Raw genomic sequence first — 20,424 nt, forward strand, 5'->3', positions numbered from 1 at the left:
AAGTAATACGTTTATTCCATGCTGAAGAGAGATGTCACACCACACCCGAAGAAGGTTTCACAAGCGAAACGCTGTTTTCTCTCTTCTCTTTTCAGCATGGAATTAACTTATTACTTATTCCTTTATATTAATAGAGACTGGTTGTAACATTTTCTTATTAGTGATTGCTGGGTCTCATGTTTTCGACTTTTGGTTTTCTACTGGAATGTGGTGCTTTTAAACAAAGATTAGTTACTGAACATTGTTTTATCATCAATAAGAATTTTATTCAAACTTTTTGATCCGGAAACGCATATTTATTTTACTTCCCATAGTTACAATCAGGTTTTTTCTTCCACAGAAATGTCAAAATCCAGTCCATATCCTTATGGCATTTTGGCTTGAAACCTGTTCAGCAGTATAATGCAGGGTTATGTTATGTAAAATATAAAATAGGACTCCTTCAGAGTTTTTTCCCCTCCTATAAAACATTACAGCTTTCCATATAGCCCTTAATTTACCATGCAATTTCAGTGGCTGCAATAACTGAGCTTTATAATAAAACTCAAACTACTTCCTTTTCTTGTGTATTACATAAAAACAACTCTGAATAAGCATCGACATCCGATAAATGTAACAGATGCTTACAGTGCATAGCTTCGACTGTTTTACAATTCTGCTGCTTTGGTTAACTGGTCTGTAATGACAGTGGCTTCAAATCTTTGTTGTTCTACACAGTCTGGGTTCTATCTGCCAGTTGGAAAGAACAACATGCAAAGCTGCAGCAACATACAACATACAAAAACTTCAGCAATATCACGGGAAACGGTGAAAATTGGTAGAACACTTTTTTCTGCTTGGTGCCATTACACGTCAGTATTCTGGGGCTGAGGACCTGACTGAGATGTTCTTGAAAGAACGTTGATGTTCTCATCGCCAGCCATAATGAATGATGCTCACTAATATTAAAGAGGAAATCAATTAATGTTCCTCATCTTCTCTGTAATAAAATAATCTGGTGCAAAAGCAGTGAGAGAACTTATATATTCTCAGGCTTTAGAGAGGACATATTGGCTTAGACCTCACAAATATTACTCTAGATATGAAAAGCCTTAGTTTTGAATTCCCAGCTACCTTAACTTCTTTGTAATGGTTGATTCTGTACAATACTCAGCTTTTAATTTTCCAATTCCCGATCTACTAAGCTGTGCCTGCCAGCTTTGGTTAAAACAAAAGTCTTGGTTTCATTCATCTAGGCTGCTTTGTACGACAAGAAAAAAAAAGTGCATTTTCATCACAGCAAAAACAAATCTTCTAAAATCTATTAAATAAAATGGATAAAAACATCGCATGAAGCACGTGAAACCCGTGTAAAATAGTTTTACCACAGGCATTACTTCAGGTTTGTCAAATGGGTTTTTGTTTGTTTATATATTTCTTTAATCTAAATGGAATCGACTTTAAAATTAGAATGTAGGACAAAGAGGCAGAAGACAAAAGCAGTTTCTACATCTCAGGAGATGGGGATAAAGGCCCATAGTTCCTTGCCTTTTTTCACCCAGCTCCAATCAGCCTCGTTTTGAAGTGAGCAATACGACGAACAAACACTACACACAACAGCGACACTTTAATTTTTGTGACATCACAACATTTGCTAAGTGCGGTACTTCTGATCCACATTCTAAGAGTATACAAGCTGAGAGCAAGGCTACTTTAATATGATGCAAGTGCAAATTGAAATGCAAGTGCAAAGAGGGCACTTTGCCTGGAGTGGGCAACAAAGACAGGTGTATGACTGTAAACTTAACTTTATGAGCTATTCAATTTGAGAACAAAATAAGGCCTGGTATCGGTTCTAGAAAATGGCAAGACAAAGTCATCACTAAAGTTGTACTACCACCCCAATATAGATGAATTCTGCAGATGACATCATCCGTCTCTTCAGAGGTGAAGCATTAGTCCCAAGGGTACAGTGGTTGACATACTGTACTAAACTGATTTTAAAGAAATGTTACATAAAACATCCAGGCTATAGGACTTATGCTGAAATAGAACTTAGGCATTCACCAAATATGCCACATAAAAGCTGGTGAATAAAATTATACGTGGAGCACCGTCTTGAGTAACCAATTTTTTTGCTTTGTATTCAGTTATCAATGCAAACCTCGTGTTTACTTGTTTCTTTCAGTGCTACACTGTTGTCTGATCTCTGCTGACCACGCAAATAGGAGAACAGATCACCTCAAACAGCACACTATATCAGTTAGAAGCATGAAAAATTATACTCAACAAGCCTAAAGGTGCTTCCTCATGTATTTACATTTGTGGGGAAAATTATCACAACCCTGTCTTAAAAAAAGTGTTTATAAAGAAATAATAAAAGTACTAGTAATGTGAACTTTCACATTATTTATACGTATGGCCTAATAATGTGGACTTTCTTCTTACCAAAGACTGAAAACAGCACGTGACACCCATATCAATACACAGATCTCGGCCACATACCCTTTATCTCACATTATTAAGGGAAGTTAGCTTTTGGGTTCAATGAAAAGTCTTACAGTGTTTATCCTTCCTTAGTCATTAAGATTCCTATCCATCTTTAATCTGCGCTGCACTCCAACGTAGCGCTAACAGCATCGTAACGTCCTCTATCATGGCCCCTTTGTGAGGTGTCCAGATGCCAAATACGCCAGGAGCCCAGGTTCCCCTTCACCAGAGAACCCGAACTGAAACTCATCACCTCTGTAACAAAAAAAAAAAAGCGTCCCATTACGAGAAACTGTTTTGACTTAAGGCAGCCCAAGAGAAGAGAACCGGAGCTCACGGCCGCTCCGGTCGGTGTCCACCCGATGGTTAAACAGGGGGGGGTCAATAAGGCCTGAGCCAGTCGGGGCCGGGGCTCTTCGGGGCGTCGGACGAAGAGGCACTGCGCCCCGCCTCCCAGAACAGGGCGTCGCTTGGCTTCGGCGGGCTGGGGAAGGACCAGGAGCCGTCGTCCAGGGAGGTCCTCGCGTAGGAGCCGGGGCTGCCCACCGGGGGGGGGCGGGGACTGGTCCAGGGGTCAGGCCACAGCTCCCCCGTCGGGCCCTGCGCCGGGGTCGGGCCCGGACCAGAGCCCGCGAGGGGGGAGCCGGGCGCGGTCACTCTCACCAGGCGGTGGTTGTTTTCCACGTCCTCAAAGCACTGGACCGGAACCGAAGCAGGTCCTGGAAGCAATACGCACACAAATATACGCAACGTTTGAAAACGGATGCCCCGGAGTTTCAGTGTCTAATAACATCCAGTTATTAGATAAAGGCCTTCCTAACTGTATGGTTTTACCGATTCCCATCACCGACGACATAATGTTATTTCGGGTGAACAAGTCTAGGACCCGCGAGTAATTTTAGTCTGCGAGACCAGCTTAGAATGCGGTTCTGATATCTGTGCGCCAAAAACACACATTTGTTATAATGGATTAACCTAAATTCGGTCGGCATTAATTCTCAGAAATGCAACATGTACCATGGAGAAAATCCATGGGTGCTTTCTGCTTTCCAATTCCCAACCGCCCCTCTTTCCCTCAAGCAGGTGCTTAAATCTGCCTTTAATTCTCTCGAGGCTTCAGGTCAGTAACACCTTTGGTTGTGGAAGAAAAGATAGCAGGAAAACACAGACATTTCTGATCTTTCAGTCCTTTTTGTTCATGACTGAAGCTAAGGGAAAGTACCCTTATAGGACAAAACCTTTTGCTGTAATGTGTATATCCAGTACAGAGAGTATTTAATTTTGCATTTCATAGAAATTTAGAACAGGAAAAAAAAATAATCACAAACTAAGAGGATATTTTTTTAGTAAAAGCCAGACAAAGTCCCCCAAGTCATCATTGCTAACCCATGCCGTTATAACCCCCCCGAGAACCAAGAGCTGTTCTTAGTACTGAAAGGCCTAACCTTGCATTCCACTACAGATCATGTGTTTTACCAGTGTCGTCTTTCATTTATTCATTTTTGAATATATTTATTTATTATCAACTATCCGATGGTATGATGTTGACTTATATTCCATACCCCAGGAATTAAATTGTTAGGTGCAAAATAAGCTTGCTGGGAACCCATCTCCAAGGCTAGGTATACACAACATACACGGTGCACTGTAATGACCAGCTCTTAATCATTTTTACCAAAGAAAAGACCAGCCTGAGGTATTTCTGTGTTGTCAAAAATGTATTTGCAAGTGCGAGCCAAGCAGAAAATTGTAACAAAAAGCAATCTGGAAAACACCATGTAGCATTATTAAAGAAAAGATAGCACCCTGGTAAAAAGTATTTGAGTTTAAGTTTAAGAAAGAAAAGCTTCAGTGATTAAACAAACTGGTTTTTGATTTAGTGAAATCACTGATGAGAGATCTAAAAACAACAATATACATGTTACCTTTTTCTCATTTGTCATTTGTCTGGTGTATGCACTGAAAATGAATTAAAAATAACAGTAAATATTAACTTTAATTAGTCTTTTCCTCATTATTTTCTCTTTTTCTTGCACTTCGGGTACATTATGAAGCAGCTCTCCGTTTTAGGATAAGCACTTTAGGATCAGTGAATGTTAAGGTACATCACTGCCATTCACATGCAGTGTTGGAGAGATGAAAGGCCAACTAGATTTCTTTCCACCTGAGATCTTAAAGAGGTAATTTAAGCTACTGGCCCAAATAACCCCTTTTACTGGGACTTTTACAAACCCCAAAGGGCAGTAATTCTCCAGGCCAGAGTTGTGCACACCTGAGGAAAATAATACAATATTCAGAAAAAAATCTGGCTTTTCTTCCACGTATCTTAAAATAATGTTTTCGAAAGAGTAGATACATGCAAATATGTTGTGTACCATTCCGGTCTCTGCAGATTGGGGAAAAAAATGTACTGGCAAAAACAATGTAACAAAATAACCAGTGGAAATGACAACCAAAATAAAATGTCCAACCACAAATAATAATTAAACTCTGTTAATGTTCCTTCCAACGTTTCCAAATGACAAAAGAAACTGTAACAACATTTGCACATTGTCGAAACTTGAGTGTCACCCTGAACAGATGATATCATAAAGTCACAAACCAAAGAATACAATGTCTCTGTAAATCAGGTTCTTCTTCATAGGTGACACCCTTCTACAGTCAAAACCTCAATTACTAATATCTCTGAAATCAAGGACACTATAGTCTTACAGCAAGACTCCACTCACCTGATAGTTACATTAAAGAACAGAAAATAAAATGCGTCAGCTGCTAGAATTATAGGATATTGCTTTAAAAAACAGAAACTAAGAAGAAGTGTATCTCGCTGCACTAGGAATCTCCCCTGGAATTTATTAAGTAGGCTCTGTTGCTTCATACAAAGCAGGGGGATTCCCATACAGAAAGGTCTAAAGGGAACACACCCTAAAGAGATGATACAAAAATTATAATAATGCAGATGTGCACATGTTCATGCCCAAAGAAGACTGAAATGTCTAAGTGTTAGGATCTCTGTACTGCTATAGTTCAACTTTTTAATCTGTTTTTTTTTTGGATAAAACCCTGTAACTCACACTGTCAACAGTAAAGGTCTTTATCTGCTCCTAGAACAGAGGCCATACCCAGTGGGCTTTAAAAAAAAAAAAAAAACGGAAACTTTCTTCAAGACCACAAAAAGTAAAACTTGATAAAAATCTAAATGAGTACATTTTTAAAAAGAAAATGATCCACACTACCCGCAACGAGATCGGGCACTTCAGTGTTGTAGAATTTGACAATTTCACAAGGGTGATGTGTGGTTTCTAACTGGTTAAGATGGCACGAAAGCATTCTGAAATTAATTCTTAAAAGCTTAGTCCGATGTGAAGTTTGCATCTCTATTGTGCTCTCTGAAAAGCCGATGAATCAGCCTGCTGAATCAGCATTCTGCTTCACCCATAAGCCAGAGTATCTTTTTAAGTTCATCGAAAAGGAAAAAAAAAAAAGTCAGAATGAATATATTCATCCACAGAGACACCAAAATGATATTGATTTCATCTCTAAAAATAAAAAAAATGAACTACAATTTAAAACTATCACGTGTTTAAATTCAAACCATTACTACGGATTTTGAAAGTAAAAATCCTAATGAACTGCTGAAATATATTTACTGACGTGCTTCACTGTCTTCTAATTTTCACCTCTATTTTACTAGCAGCGTTGAGGGAATACAATACAATCCCTTCTGAATGAACAGTACTCCTTCTGCGTTTGGAGTTCATTATCTGTAATATTTTAATAAGCATGTTTGCCACTGTGTTGTATGTTAATATGTGCTGCAGGACGACTTTAAGGGAAACTAGTGCTTGTCTCCATCTCTCCATGACAGCATTTAAACCACTTCATTATTGTTTGCATATTATAAAACATGAACAATTTGCACATGAAAGGTGGCACCGAGAGATCAGGTCATTTGCTGTAAAATAATATATTCGGGTTGTGAAAAAGATGACTTTCAGTTTAACTTGTAAGTGAAAAAAATATTCTAAGGCTGAAGTTACCCAATTACTGTGCTTAAGGCACAAAAATATCTGTTAAACCTTCAGAAAATCAACACATTTTTTCAATGTCTAAAGTGCAAGGAACACTATTAATGCAGGGAAAGAAAAACATTAATCACTTAGTAAGAAAAAAAAATTCCCATCGCAGTCAACTTGAGACAGACAGAAAATCAAGGTGAATAACGGAATACAGAATGTTTACTACAAACATACGGTGGAGTTTGAGTTGTACATTTTATTTTAAATTGTGGAGAAATGCATCTTTTTGGATGCCAGTGTGCAAAACACTAAAATAATGTAAAAAACAAAAACATGCAAAAGATTGTATGCATGTGCCTGTGTGAACTGGTTACTGTAAATGTCAAACATAAGCAAAGAGTTAACACTGTGGTGTCTACACACAGCAGTGTGAACCCGCCACAGCAGGCAAGTCACTAGAGAGGAGAGCCTATCAGTAACACCTTCAGGTGTTAAGCTGACCGGTATGGAAAGTAGAACCCCAACTCGAAGCAAGTGAGTAGGCTGAAGAAAAGGAAAGAAAGAGAGAGAGAGAAAAAAAAAAAGGTGCGATGGGCTTTTTGAGATTCTATCTGTCATATTTTGATAAAACCTGATAATTGATCGAGTTAGAGAATGCAGATGGGATGAGTGATCGCACAGGCTCCTACCCACCAGCCACCTGACTTACCTCTGCTGACTGCACTTTGCGAGCTGTCTCTCAGCTTTCTCACCATCTTGGCTTGCGACTTAGTCACTGCATATAAATTAGACATCTCTCTTCTCAGGTCCACGTACGTCTTCAGCAGCGACGCGTCCCTGGAAATAAACACAAATAAGGCCGCTGGACTGCAGTCGCCCTCCCGGACTGTGTTCCCCTACAACACCTCCACACCTTAACAAAACGCACCGTCGCGCGGAAAATCAGAAAGACCGAAATGACACGAGCCCGTGCTCAGTAGAGACAAAAAAAATCCTAATTTCATCAGTTTACATTTCATTTCAATTTTAAGATGAGACAGGCAACGGCGGAGAGTTTCTGTGGAACGCTTGTTCATTTCTGATTTTACTGCTGTGCACTGCAACTCGCCAAAAAAAAAGCAGATTTGTCACAAAATGTCAAATTGTTTTCGCCAGGACTAGGGGGAAAAAATCCACACAAAACATATATGACACATAAACATTCATGTATAAATATAACCCGTACGAATTTCAAATCTCTCTGCATGGTTGTAGTATATCACACTAATCCCCTTGTAATGTAATATAGAAACTAATATCTGATAATGAATTTTATCTCTACAAGACACTCCTTAAATATCTGAGGTTAGAAAACAAATAGTTTATTGAGATTCGTAACATTGGTTGAGCTGCAGACAGAAGTTAATTTAAAATCAATGCAAAAAAATTCTGCATCTGCTTCTCTACAGAAGAAAAGAACAGTCTGACGTGTAATTTTACATTAGGAATGTTACAAACAACTGCCTTGTTTTGTTTCATATCCCTGCAGGAAAAATAAACTGACCGTGTTTCTCTAACTGTTTTCCTCCATAAGTACTATTTAATGGTTTTCTGGGTAGTAGTTCATGTACAAGCCTTACTGAATTAATATTTTCATATTTTAAATTATTAGAAACTGTTTAAAAATGTTAATTTTTTTTAATTAACTATGACACAGAATATATATATATACATACAACTTTCATCTCTCTCTCACCCTAATTTATTACCATTCTCTGTCACATTAATTTAATGTTTTAGTATATATATTTTATATATTGTCAGTAAAGTACAATCTGATGAATCCCACATAAACCTAATTTGTTCTATAATTTTTAAGGTATGCCCTGTAAGAGACCATATGCAATGTCAAAAGCACTGTAAACAGATTTGATTTTCTCCGTATATAAATAAGCCTTCATAACTGATGACGTGTAAAATATTACTCTGAAAGTCTCACTACCGCTGTACGTACCACTAAACATAGATCAAAGATCTTTGTCTCACCAAGTGGTGTTAATTTTCTTTTTACAGAAACAAATTTCTCCCACAGTTCTCTCAATGTGTATAGGAACAGACATTCAACACTAAATTATATATAGAGAAGTATACGTAGTACATAACTGTGATCACAAACATGAAATATGTGATACATAAATACTAGTACTGTAAGTAGTTTGGTGAGTGTTCAACACTAAAAGGAAGTTGTTTCAGATCAAATTGGATTTTGTTCATATGTTAAGAGTTATTATCATATATTTTAAATTTTAATATTCCATTTATTTTTACAATAAACTGCTTGAATACTGGCCTCAGTGAATACCTAAGAATATTTTCAGACATTACCACAAGTTTAAATTACATAGTTCTAATTTTTTTACAGCACTATACTACAATGCTTTTGTAAAGAAATACACATAAAACATATCAGACTTATATTATATAGTTTTATACAGGTGGGCAACAAGGAGCCTTCATTTACCATTTGCGGTTGCAAATTGGCAACATAGTGTCGGGTATCTGAATACCCGATATCAAAGAGGACACATCAGTGAAACTGAAATAAACAATTATGAAATCCTAACATTTTAAATGCAAACTAAATAGCAACTGAATTTAATTTGACCAACTCAAAATAAATTCTATACCAAATTCATGGGTTTTTACATTTGTCTCTTGCTTTCTTTCATACAATATCTAGCCCCGTGCTAATAAGCAACGACACTCTCCGGAGATGCATTATGAGTCAGTCATTCAGTTTACTAGTGATAATCTTCAAACTTTACCCTACTACTCCTTAGACATTAATGCTGTCATCTGAACTCTTCCCAGAACAGCAAGACCAAATAAAAATATTAAAATGTTATACTTTCCCCGCATCAAAAATATAATCTCAAAAGAGAAAAAAATTAGGACCACACAGAAACAAGTTCCAAAGAATGTGATCATGTGCTATATAGACTGATAATTCAAACTAACAAACAATGCTATTTTTTTAAAGTACCAAAAGAAAGTTTGTACTATAAACTTACATTAATAAATTAGAATGACTGAAATGTAAAGAATTATTCTAGTAAAGAATGGCCCTGTTGTGTATTGCACTGAAATCAACACAAATAAAGCCCAGTTACATTTTCATGTTTTTCCCCAGTTAAATACTGCATTTTAGTACAGAGACTGTACTCTGAAGACTTCTAAATTTGTTTCAATTAACAGAAATATAAAAATTGTAATGACATGTTTTTACAATCTTACAATCTCTTTTAAATGTGTAAGCACGGAGTTGATTTTTACGTGCATCAGCAAAACAGGCACTTTTTTTACAGCCAATAACAAATACGGTATGTGTTGTGTACAGTACTTTGTCACTGTGATCTTCATATACCTGTTGTAACCTCAAAGTACAGTAGTCTCTCCAATCAACTTAATAATAACATCAAGAACCATTTTGGAAAAGGAAACTTTTTCTATATAAAACAAATACATTCAGAAGGATACTTTTTTATATCCTGTTAGGATAAAGGTCAATTAAATTAATTATGAATTATGTAAACTCATTTGAGTTTCAGAATATGGCGAGCATGACAATAAATCAGTGTGCATGGTTAATTATATTACTGTAATGCAAATTACTCATTTCTACAGTTCGATGTCTAAGAAATTTGTTTTTTACTACTGCTGGTGGAAAACCACAATATTGGAATTATTTTATTATTACAATAACTTCTAGTAATACAATAACTTTTGTCTTCTGATGTGCTTTTTAGATTGTAATTTGGTGTGTATTGTACACCTGTGAATTTCAAGTGTCTTTCACACATTAATAGGCAAGATTAGCTAACAAGAACTTAGAAGACCACATGCTGACACCCGGCCTACACATCAGCCTCCCCATCTGAAACAATGCACATCTAACCTTTTAACAAACACCTTCACAAACAAGAGAGACTAGAAAGCTAGAAAATCTCTTTAACCCTTGTCTGCCTTTGACCATGATTATCGTACGGATTATTATACTTCAAAACGACAAGCAGTATCGCACATTAATGATTTCGTCTACTGATTTTTGGGGGGGAGATCACTAAAATCTTCACACAGAGTCCCTCTAGCAAAATCAGAATAGTTCGGGGTGCAAATTATTCAAGTGTGTGGGCAAATGCCTTTTTGAAGAATAACTATTTTGTCCTTTAGAGATTTTTTGTTTCTAGCCTTTCTGTATGCTTTGCTAGTCCATGCCTGTAAAAAAATTGAGATTATAAATGACAATATTTTGTGTCTTACATTATCACAAGTGTGAAAACACTGTGTTTGAGCTCCCTCTTGAGGAGAAAAATAGACATCACACAGACGTTGTCACAGACCAGGCCACATCTGAATCAGTCGATGGCACACATACTTTACCGTACACTGAACAACTATTGGGAAATAACCCAGGATAGCTGTTAGCTTTCATAGCTTCTGAGTCAGGACTAGTCAGCAAAGTCAAAATGCTGTGACTTCAGTAGTTGAACTTACAAAGCTGAAAACTGTTCTCCCTGAACCCCTCTTTTGGCTCCAGACGAGGATGGCTGGTTTTGCCAGTTTTTCCAGCCAGGGAACAAATGAAACATTATGGCTCCAGTTTTCACAGCCATGAATCGCCATGTCTCAGGGAAAATATTCTGCTGGTTAATTTGAAAAGGAACATTTTTCATAGTCTGTACTAGGATTGCATCAGAATCACTCCTGGCTTTGTCATAAGATTTAAAGTAAAAAAAAATGGATTTTTTTAATAATACCTCTTAAGTTAAAACAACTTGACCACCCCTGCAATTATTATGAAAAATGTTCAGTTTCTGTATACCCTGAAGTAGTTTTCTGACAAAATTTCCACAGGATGTCAGATCATTTCCAGCAAAAAAGGTTGTTTCACAGAGTGGCCAACGGGTAAAGATCCTATTGTTACAACAGTCTGTGCTATTTTTAAGTAACACGTTTTCCCCATATTCAAGGTCATTACAACTGGAAAGAGCACCACTGGCAAATTCAGCCACAATTTTTTTTTAATCAAAACTCAGATCAACTTCCCTATATATCCACAGTGCTTTATCTATCAACAATATTTTATCTTTAAATAAGGTTACTGTATGGTTAATTTATTATGAAATGAAGCGGTGTAATTAAAATTCAACTCAATTCAGGGCGCATGAACATGGAGGGGGGAAAAAACTGGCTGTGGTCCTCAAAGATCTCCACCATCTGAGACCATGTACTGAGGCTGAACTTGTACTTCAGTCCTATGTGTGAGTGTGGGCGGAAATCATTACATTTCTACTAGAGCTGTTCTTCCAGGAGCAGAAACTAGAAACACAAGACGAAAAAGGGAAAAGGACAAAACATTTTCCTGTATGGAAGGAAAGCCCCAAAAATCCGCCAGGATTTCAATTGATGTTTCCCTCAGGATGATATTGGTGATATTTAGTGATTTGTTTAGAAACAATAAAATATTAAAACACTTCCAATACAATTAGTCCTTATTATATTGTTACATGGGCTCTTTCACCATGTGCTAAAACCATCAGCATGCCAAACCCATCACCATGCACCCTCCCAAGAAAGTACAAGAATTAAGATGCATTAGTAGAACTATTTAAGATAGTTCAGGTGGGGAGCTGCGTCAGCATGCAGAGGCTGCAAAGGAACAAGTAAGAGGTTTATTCCATGCTGAAAAGAGAGAAAGAAAACACAATATTTTGGCTGTGGAGCCTTCTTCGGGTGTAAGGCTCCACAGCCGAAATATTGCATTTACTTTCTTCTCTTTTCAGCATGGGATAAACCTATTACCTGTTCCAATATTTAAGATCCGTTCTGCATAAAGTCTTATCTGTGTTTATACCTTCCACTTAAATTTACACTAAAGCAAATGTAAAGAGTGATATTTTTTAAGTCCATCAGTGCCCTCTTGTGTGTGGGGAGCTGTTCTGCACCTACAGTATGTGTACTATTATAATTGTCTTAAAGTAAAATCTAATTTTCTTTAATTAGACCAACAACATTCCACGGGCGCTGTGATGGATCTGCGGCTCAGGATCTGCACCTGTGGCTGGAAGGTTGCCGGTTCGTATCCCGTGGCCACCAGAGGAATCCTACTCTTAACCCCAGCTGCTCCAGGGGTGCTGGATAAATGGCCGACCCTGCGCTCTGACCCCCAGCTTCTCTCCCTGTCTGTGTGCCTCATGGAGAGCAAGTTGGGGTATGCAAAAAGACAAATTCCTAATACAAGAAAGTGCATACGGCCAATAAAGTGATCTTATCTTATCTTCCACTGAGATGGGTTCATTTGAATGACTGAACAAAAGAAACAGTTGATCTGCTCATGAAACACATTTCTATGCATCTGATGAGCTTTTTTTTTTTGCCTTTCTGGCATCTATCTAGTGTAAAGTTCTAATTAAACACTGGCAACTCATAGTGAAATTAGAGGACTGATATTTTAATAAAAACCTAAACCAAGGACTATAGTAAATAACGTTAACCATAGAATCCAATGTTGGGGATTGAGACTAGGGAAATGGATAACTGCAAAATATTTACTGTGTATTTCTGTAAAAAACCTAAAGCATATAATGAGCATAAATGGAAAGGTGTTTAAGAACACATTACAAAACATTCTGGCCCATGTAAGCTTAGAACATGTGAACATGACACCCCCATTATTTTGAACTACAGAATAGAATAATATGTGATTCAATCTATAGCTTGAGGAAAATAAATATACAAGTAATAATTGGCACTAATTTTCTATGAAAAACGTTAGTTGCACTATTTTTGTGTTTCCAAGTTACAGTTCTCACATTGCATATACTTTGTGATCTTAAGAAACAGACTAGAGGAGTAACAGAAGAAAATATTTCCTGCAAATCTGAAGAGCAGTTGAGGAGTGAGAAGGTCGTGGGATTCCCACTTTGAGAAAAGATGGCTAAACCTTTAACATACCCACTGTTCAATTCAGTATCGTTATTCCAGTCAGTCTTGGAAACATTACTACAGTGATGGTCCTGAAAAAAACAAAAATGTATAAAAAAATCTTAAAATGCTTATTCAGTATCGACACTTTCGAAATTGAGTGAAATTGTGCTCAGAACATGACTGCATCCCACCCAATCGGAAACAACCTTCCTCTATATTGTAACAGCAGAATAATTTAACACTCCATTTGAGATTATTACAGTAGGAGAGAGGTTTGCAAAGCAGGCTCCGATTTGCAATATTAAGCTCGTTATAAATTAAATGTTCAAGCAATGGCTGAAGACTTAAATTACAAATTAACTCAATGGAATGTGCATGTTTTCATTAACAAGGATTTCAGGGCGCTCGACTCCAGTGTCCTTGTTAAATCCTGAAACAACCCAAAAAAATCTAATTTGATTAAATTCTTCCCTAAGAAAATAAACCTGTTTTTTTGGCTGCTGTCTTCGTCAACACAGATGAAGGCACAAATGCTGAAACATTTGTTAATTTGGGTAATTTCTTTCTCTTGGCGTCTGCTCAAAGCTAGCCTTCAAATCTCCAAGACGTGCAAGTTATGGACAATGCTCTGTACACCCTTTGCAAATAGTGATAGGGACAACAAATTATTTCCACATCACAGAAACAAAACAATAAACGGCACTGTATTATACAGACTTACTCCAGGAGGTTAAAGCACAAGAATCTCCTGGATTCAGCTGTGATTCCCATAATACAATTAATTAAATAATTATATCCAGTACTACATTTACGCAAAGGAGGTTGCTTCGCCAGACCACATTTTGGGCAGTATAATACGCTGTCACACTGGCATTCAGCTTAGATCACATCTCTCAATGACAATGTGTGCCTGGGAAGAACAGTTTTCAAGGTTTTTTCCCCCTTACTTACAAAGGGTGTAATAGTTACACGTTTTTGTTTTGTCCATTACTATCAACAGATATAAGTCCCCATGTGAGCCAAAAAAAAGGGACTCTTGAAGGCCTTGCCTTGTATTTTTCTTGAAGACGATTATACTCCAGATGCAGCAGCTCCAGTTCCTGCTGCAAAGTGTGTATTTTCAGCTCGCTGTTGACTTTATAGACGTCCCAGTAGTCCTGTGTGCTATTCATTGTTTTCATCACTGGAAAACAAAATTCAAACAGACCTATGTTCAATAAATCAGATTCTAGAACCCACAAGGGTCCTAGCAGCGTTGCTCATCCAGTGTTCATCCATAAGTCAGTTGTCCTAGTGCTCACCAGTAGCATTCAGAACTACTTCCGTTTAATTTCTACTGTAAACGTGGGTCTCTTATATTGATATAGCCATATATCAACTGGCAACCCACTGAAGCTAAGCAGGTGTGAGCCTGGTCAGTACCTGGATGGGAGACCTCCTGGGAAAACAAAGGTTGCTTCTGGAAGAGGTGTTAGTGGGGCCAGCAGGGGGCGCTCACCCTGTGGTCCACGTGGGTCCTAATGCCCCAGTATAGTGATGGGGACACTATACTGTAAACAGATGCCGTCCTTCGGATGAGACGTAAAACCGAGGTCCTGACTCTCTGTGGTCATTAAAAATCCCAGGGCATTTCTCGAAAAGAGTAGGGGTGTAACCCCGGCGTCCTGGCCACATTTCCCATTGGCCTTAACCAATCATGGCCTCCTAATAATCCCCATCTATGAATTGGCTTCATTACTCTCTGCTCTCCTCCCCACTAATAGCTGATGTGTGGTGAGCGTTCTGGCGCACTATGGCTGCCGTCGCATCATCCAGGTGGATGCTGCACATTGGTGGTGGTGGAGGGGAGACCCCATTACCTGTAAAGCGCTTTGAGTGGAGTGTCCAGAAAAGCGCTATATAAGTGTAAGCAATTATTATTATTATTATTTGTTTTTATTCTATACAGCAGGTGTGGGAAGGCGCTATATCAATGAGCATTGTTACTCAGGTTCACACAGATGCTCTCCCTATGAAAAGCCAGCGGGTACAGACAGAACGGGGCGATTTTAAACACATACAGTAGACACAGAAGGCACGGGCCACGCAGTTTCATCCTACCTTGGCTCGTTTCCACATCAGTCCTGAGCTGCAGCAGCTCCAGCTCTTTGGCTTGCAGCTGTTCATTCAAGAGGGTTTCGGATTCCGTCTTCTCTCTTTTCTGCGATTGTTTTTTTTTTTTGGTCACGATAACACAGCAGCCAAGAAAAAACAAAAAAGCTCCGCAATGAGAACACAGGCAAAGACTGACACAGCCTCAACTGTTAACGTGTGTACTGATGTAGCGAGGCTGTCCAGTATCAGCACAAAGCACAGTTCCCGACGGCCCTTCAACAACATGTGTTTTGGGATTGCCGAATGCCCTAGCTGTCGCGACCTTCAATCGCCACTCCTAATGAATCAAAAAAGAAAGTTATGAAACAAAAGGGAACTACAGAAAAAGCAAAAACCCACGTGATGGGTTAACTGGGCAGCTTTCCCAGGTCAGAGCTTGTGCCCTCGTTGGGAGGGGTGTGGTTTTTACAGGGCTCAGCTCAGAAGATTAGTAATATAGGATGTCTGGAGTTTTGCTGCTCCCGTTTTACAAAACAGGATTTTATTATTTTACACAATACCCAGAACTTGCTTACCCCATGTTTCTGATCTAATTTCAGGGATTTTCTCATTTAAAATAAAGTGTAGAGGTATAGTTGTTCCACGTTTTAAGGCAGAAAACTGCCGATTATATCCTCTTTGTAAATTTGTAAATCAGTAGAGCCTTTGGTCAAGAGTCAGTTCAAACAAAAAGCAACAAAGACTTGAAAGCTGGTGCTATGTTTCATTTAGTGTTTCTGATTATGCTAAAAATATGTTTTGCCCCATCCATTCCTCCGTAGCTCTGCTTCAATTGCATCAAAACTGAAAAGCGCAATGTTTTACCAGTTTCTTGACTGACTTTGAATGCTGTGCTTCCATTTTCAGTTTTGCTATGTTCTTCGATGAATGAATGTAGAATATGTGATGTCTCATAAATAGGTACTGTATGAGTCATGCCATTCCCCCCCCCCCAGCAAAAGTATTCTTTTATTACTAATATTTGCAGTATGTTATACGGTGCTTATCCGCCATCTTACAAGGCTTGTGAAGAAAGTATACTCTTTAAAGGAAGACCCATGTGTGTACAGTACAGGGTGATGTGCTCCAGCAGTATCTTGCCTGTTCTGATGGTCGTTTGGCTGGAGCTAACACCCATCTATAACGCACAGAAAAAGCTTGCACCCTAGCAGATTTGTATTATTTCTAGACACAAATACTTGTATTTGAGTTTGATTTTTTGACTATTTTTGGCTTCTGTGCTAACGTTTTCTCCTTTGCTATTTTTTTGGCTAAATATGAAACCTTACAATTTCAGCAGCAGGTGCAAAAACATGGATGGATCATTTACGGGGTGTTTGCACGAATGATACGCACGTTTTGTATTAGAACACTGGACGGCTCCAGTTTTCTGTCTCCTACTATGAAGCTTTTTTAAAACTATCCCAAATGCTGACCCCCTAATAACTGTGGGTATGTTAAAGGTTATTAAAGGTAAATAACTGATTAGATATGACCACAGAATCTCCCAGGACATGAGGACAATTCACCAGCTCGAATATGTAGAACTAGTACAATCTGGTGGAAGGAAATATCTTCAAACATTTGTGACTTCTGGACTTCATTACATCCATCTGATCAGTAGTGGTGTGGTCACACAGCAACGGCTAGTTTTTAGAACTGTAGCTTTAGTGCCACCTAGTGGTTGCACTGAGTTGCTGTAGAAAGTCGCACCATATCCCTGTTTCTGCAAATCATTGTCCACTCATGACAGCTACAGTACTGGTAGGTTGATACAGCCTTTGAAGGGGCTTTATAATCTTATTTAATTTGCAATCCATACTAAAAAAAATAAATCGCCCTTTTACAGAAAATGACCCTTAATGTATTCATTGGAGAACACACACAAAAGAAGAAACACAGAAAAATAATACTTCAATCTCAACGATGCAACCAGTCAAAAAGAAATCTCATAAAACAGCTCCAAGTAAATGGAGATGTAAAAATCGTCAATGCCTGACGTTGCTAAACTCTTACAATTGCATTTTGGTGAAGGCAAAAAGGGTTTCATATAACCTGGAACACAAGCGTGCAACGAGATGAAAAAAGGAAATATTTCAGTGTGCGTGCAACAAAATACTTTTCACAAAAACCACCCAATGGCATCTGCGTACCACCGATCAGTACTGAGAGCAGCGCAGAGTTCCATACACACCACTTTATCCAGCTCCCTCTGCAGGTCAGTCTTCTCCATGTAGACCCCAACATAGGCATTGTAGGCTTGGTTCACATACTTGGATCCTTCCGACGTTAATTCGTGGGGTTTAAAAAGCTAAAGAAAACCGACAAAAGGAAGAGGTTTTTGTGCAACATTCATTCTAGAGAATTGTTTTGCCTGTTTGGCACATTACCTGGTGGACTGTTTTGAATAACCTAATTATCCCAAGAAGTGCTCTGGAGAAATTACACTTTATAACAGTGGTTTAGCAGATCTCATTTCCCGTCTAATATTTCAGAATCCTTTTCAAATTGCTTTTTCCCCCCCACCTTAATGCTAGTTAATTTCCCCCCGGTGTAGTATTCAACTTTGAGAAATATTTTTAATCTAAAGGTCACAGCACATACCAGGGCAATGAATAAAGAAGAAACAATGGTAATATACATGTGGCACTAATAAAACTACCTAGACAACAACATGTCTAAAACAAAAAAGAAGGAATGTGAACCTTTTACTGGAAGATCAACTATATCTTAAGTTAAAATTGCAGACCTTTCGCATTTAAATAACTTAATTGCACTTAATATGCACTTTCATTTTAGCCTATAATTGGAGTGACCAGACTGTCTCTATGAATCTATATATACATATTGTACATTATTGATACCAATGACTAAAGATTCGCAAATGTAATTCACTTGCAAATTGCGGTTTGCAAGACTGCAAAGTAAAAAGAAATCTGATCAGCCGTCTTCCTGCCCCTTGTTTTCACTTCGGCTTTATTCAGGTAAACATATCAACTCCCTTCTTTTAAATGGAAACATTTCAGAGTCCCTTCTTTCGGATCAAATTAAGTCGGTCGCTATGTTACCAGCGCAATGCAGTCCTTAATAAATGGAATTACATGACGGCTACAAGGACATCACTAAACCCTCTTTCTCTTCATGCGTTTCTAGGGGTTCAGTGACAGCAAGGAAATCCGTTATAAATGTTCCCAGTCTCTCTTCCTGCCTAGCCATGTTACATCAAGCTTTACCTTCTCTTCCAGTTGCTTGACTCTCTTCTTCAGGAGCGCGTTTTCCTTTTCTGCCTCCTTCAGCCGTTTTTTGATGTCTTCATAGGCAGTGACAAGAGCAAAGTGTGAAGCCACGGACTCGTCCCCCGAGCTGGCTGAGACGGGGCTCTCCTTCGAAGGCTGCAGCAGGCTGTCAGCCGTCTCGTGCCTGAGGATGCAGATGTCGTCTTCCACAGCCAGCGAGTCCATGGTCCCTGTGTTCAGAGAGATTGCAGGAGCAGGGTCAAGATACTGCGCCGCGTGCCAGATGGCAGAACAGGCAGGAATGTTGCGCCACTCAGCCTTCAGCTCAGACTGGCGCATCCTGTCGAATGCAATGAGCTTTCGAGAAAAAAAAAGTGCCAGATTATATAAACCACACAACTTTGTGTAGCCATGCATTGGAGGATGCAAATAAACACACAAAAAAACTCTCTCCAGATTTAAACAAAGCCACACTCTGACGTTTCTTCAAACTTGCAGTTATACAGATATGGACAGGCCACATACTGTATCTGGACGTGAAGATCTCATGGCAGAAAGCTTTAAATGTTTATCTTCCGCGGGCTGGCTAAAGCAGTGAACTTTAGTTCAGCAATAGTTGTTCAGCACGTTAAACATGTTAAAAATGTTGCCCTCCCAACATGTGACTTAACAACTGACAATGTCCGTGTGAGATTTAAGCCAGAATACAGCACTGCAGCTGAAAAGCAAAACTGTCAGGACCTGCCCAGTGACAGTAAAATGTTAAATATGAGAATTTCAGAGAGCTTTAGAATGGGGAAGCCACAAGTGTATGAATAAAAGACAGATTTTCACTTTCCCTTTGGTTATAGCCTTTATTTCTGGAACACATTCAGACAACGTTCTCCAAATGGGAAAATCACAAACCAAAATTTGAAACATAACTTCACAATTTAGGCCACAATTCAAGTACAAGGGAGAACAAAAGCCTTTACAGAGTATGTACCTGCAGATTCTTCACATGTTCTAAGCCATGGGGGTAAGAACACATTTAGGTATGCATACAGATCTGGGGATTTTTGTATGCAACGGTCTAGGTCAAAACATTTATAGAATTAATGCTAAATGTTGTTTAGTTCATACATAACATTATTGTGAAAACATAACCTTTTTATGGAAAAAAAAACCCTGAGTATTTTTAAGAATACCACTTAAAAAAGAAAACCAATCCAGAAATCCCCAAGGGATTCAATTTAACAACAGACTATATTAATGGAAGTTTAAATTTTGTGAATAAGACCAGTAATCCTTATGTTCCCCTCATGCTTGTTGGATCAGTGTTAGGAGCTTGAGATGGCTACACTGTCGGCTTACACTTTACATTCAATGTAATAACAGACTGTGTTGCGCATGGAGGAAGGTGCTTTGCGCAAACTATACTTCAATTTAAACTGTATTGTTAAGATCAAAGCATCCATGTTAGAGTAAACCCCCAGTACGAATGGGATTATTTAAGTTCTCTATTCTTCAACTGAAAGAGGTTTCAAGCAAGGCATCTCTAGAGTAGTGAGAGTGAACCTGCACTTCTGAATTGGGTATAAATAATGTTCTGCTAAACCCAG

General features: G+C 38.4%; 1 protein-coding gene and 1 long non-coding RNA gene across 2 annotated transcripts; one reads left to right on the plus strand and one right to left on the minus strand.

Annotated features, from left to right (window-relative positions):
• Window positions 1-241: 241 nt before the first annotated feature.
• azi2 (5-azacytidine induced 2) lies at window positions 242-19,048 on the minus strand. The gene is made up of 7 exons (XM_088602074.1): window positions 18,821-19,048; window positions 17,782-17,898; window positions 15,555-15,654; window positions 14,504-14,637; window positions 13,482-13,543; window positions 7,198-7,325; window positions 242-3,188 (listed from the first exon to the last, which is right to left on the minus strand). The coding sequence occupies exons 1-7, from the start codon at window positions 19,046-19,048 to the stop codon at window positions 2,851-2,853; spliced, it is 1,107 nt and encodes a 368-aa protein (XP_088458200.1). The 3' UTR covers window positions 242-2,850.
• Window positions 10,550-19,661, plus strand: LOC148651572 (uncharacterized). The gene is made up of 2 exons (XR_015925774.1): window positions 10,550-12,738; window positions 18,906-19,661. It is a non-coding gene; the product is annotated as an uncharacterized LOC148651572 (long non-coding RNA).
• The last annotated feature ends 763 nt before the right edge of the window (window positions 19,662-20,424 follow it).

The sequence above is a fragment of the Lepisosteus platostomus genome, chromosome 12, assembly GCF_059453375.1.
Source record: "Lepisosteus platostomus isolate fLepPlt1 chromosome 12, fLepPlt1.hap1, whole genome shotgun sequence".
Lineage (NCBI taxonomy): Eukaryota > Metazoa > Chordata > Actinopteri > Semionotiformes > Lepisosteidae > Lepisosteus > Lepisosteus platostomus.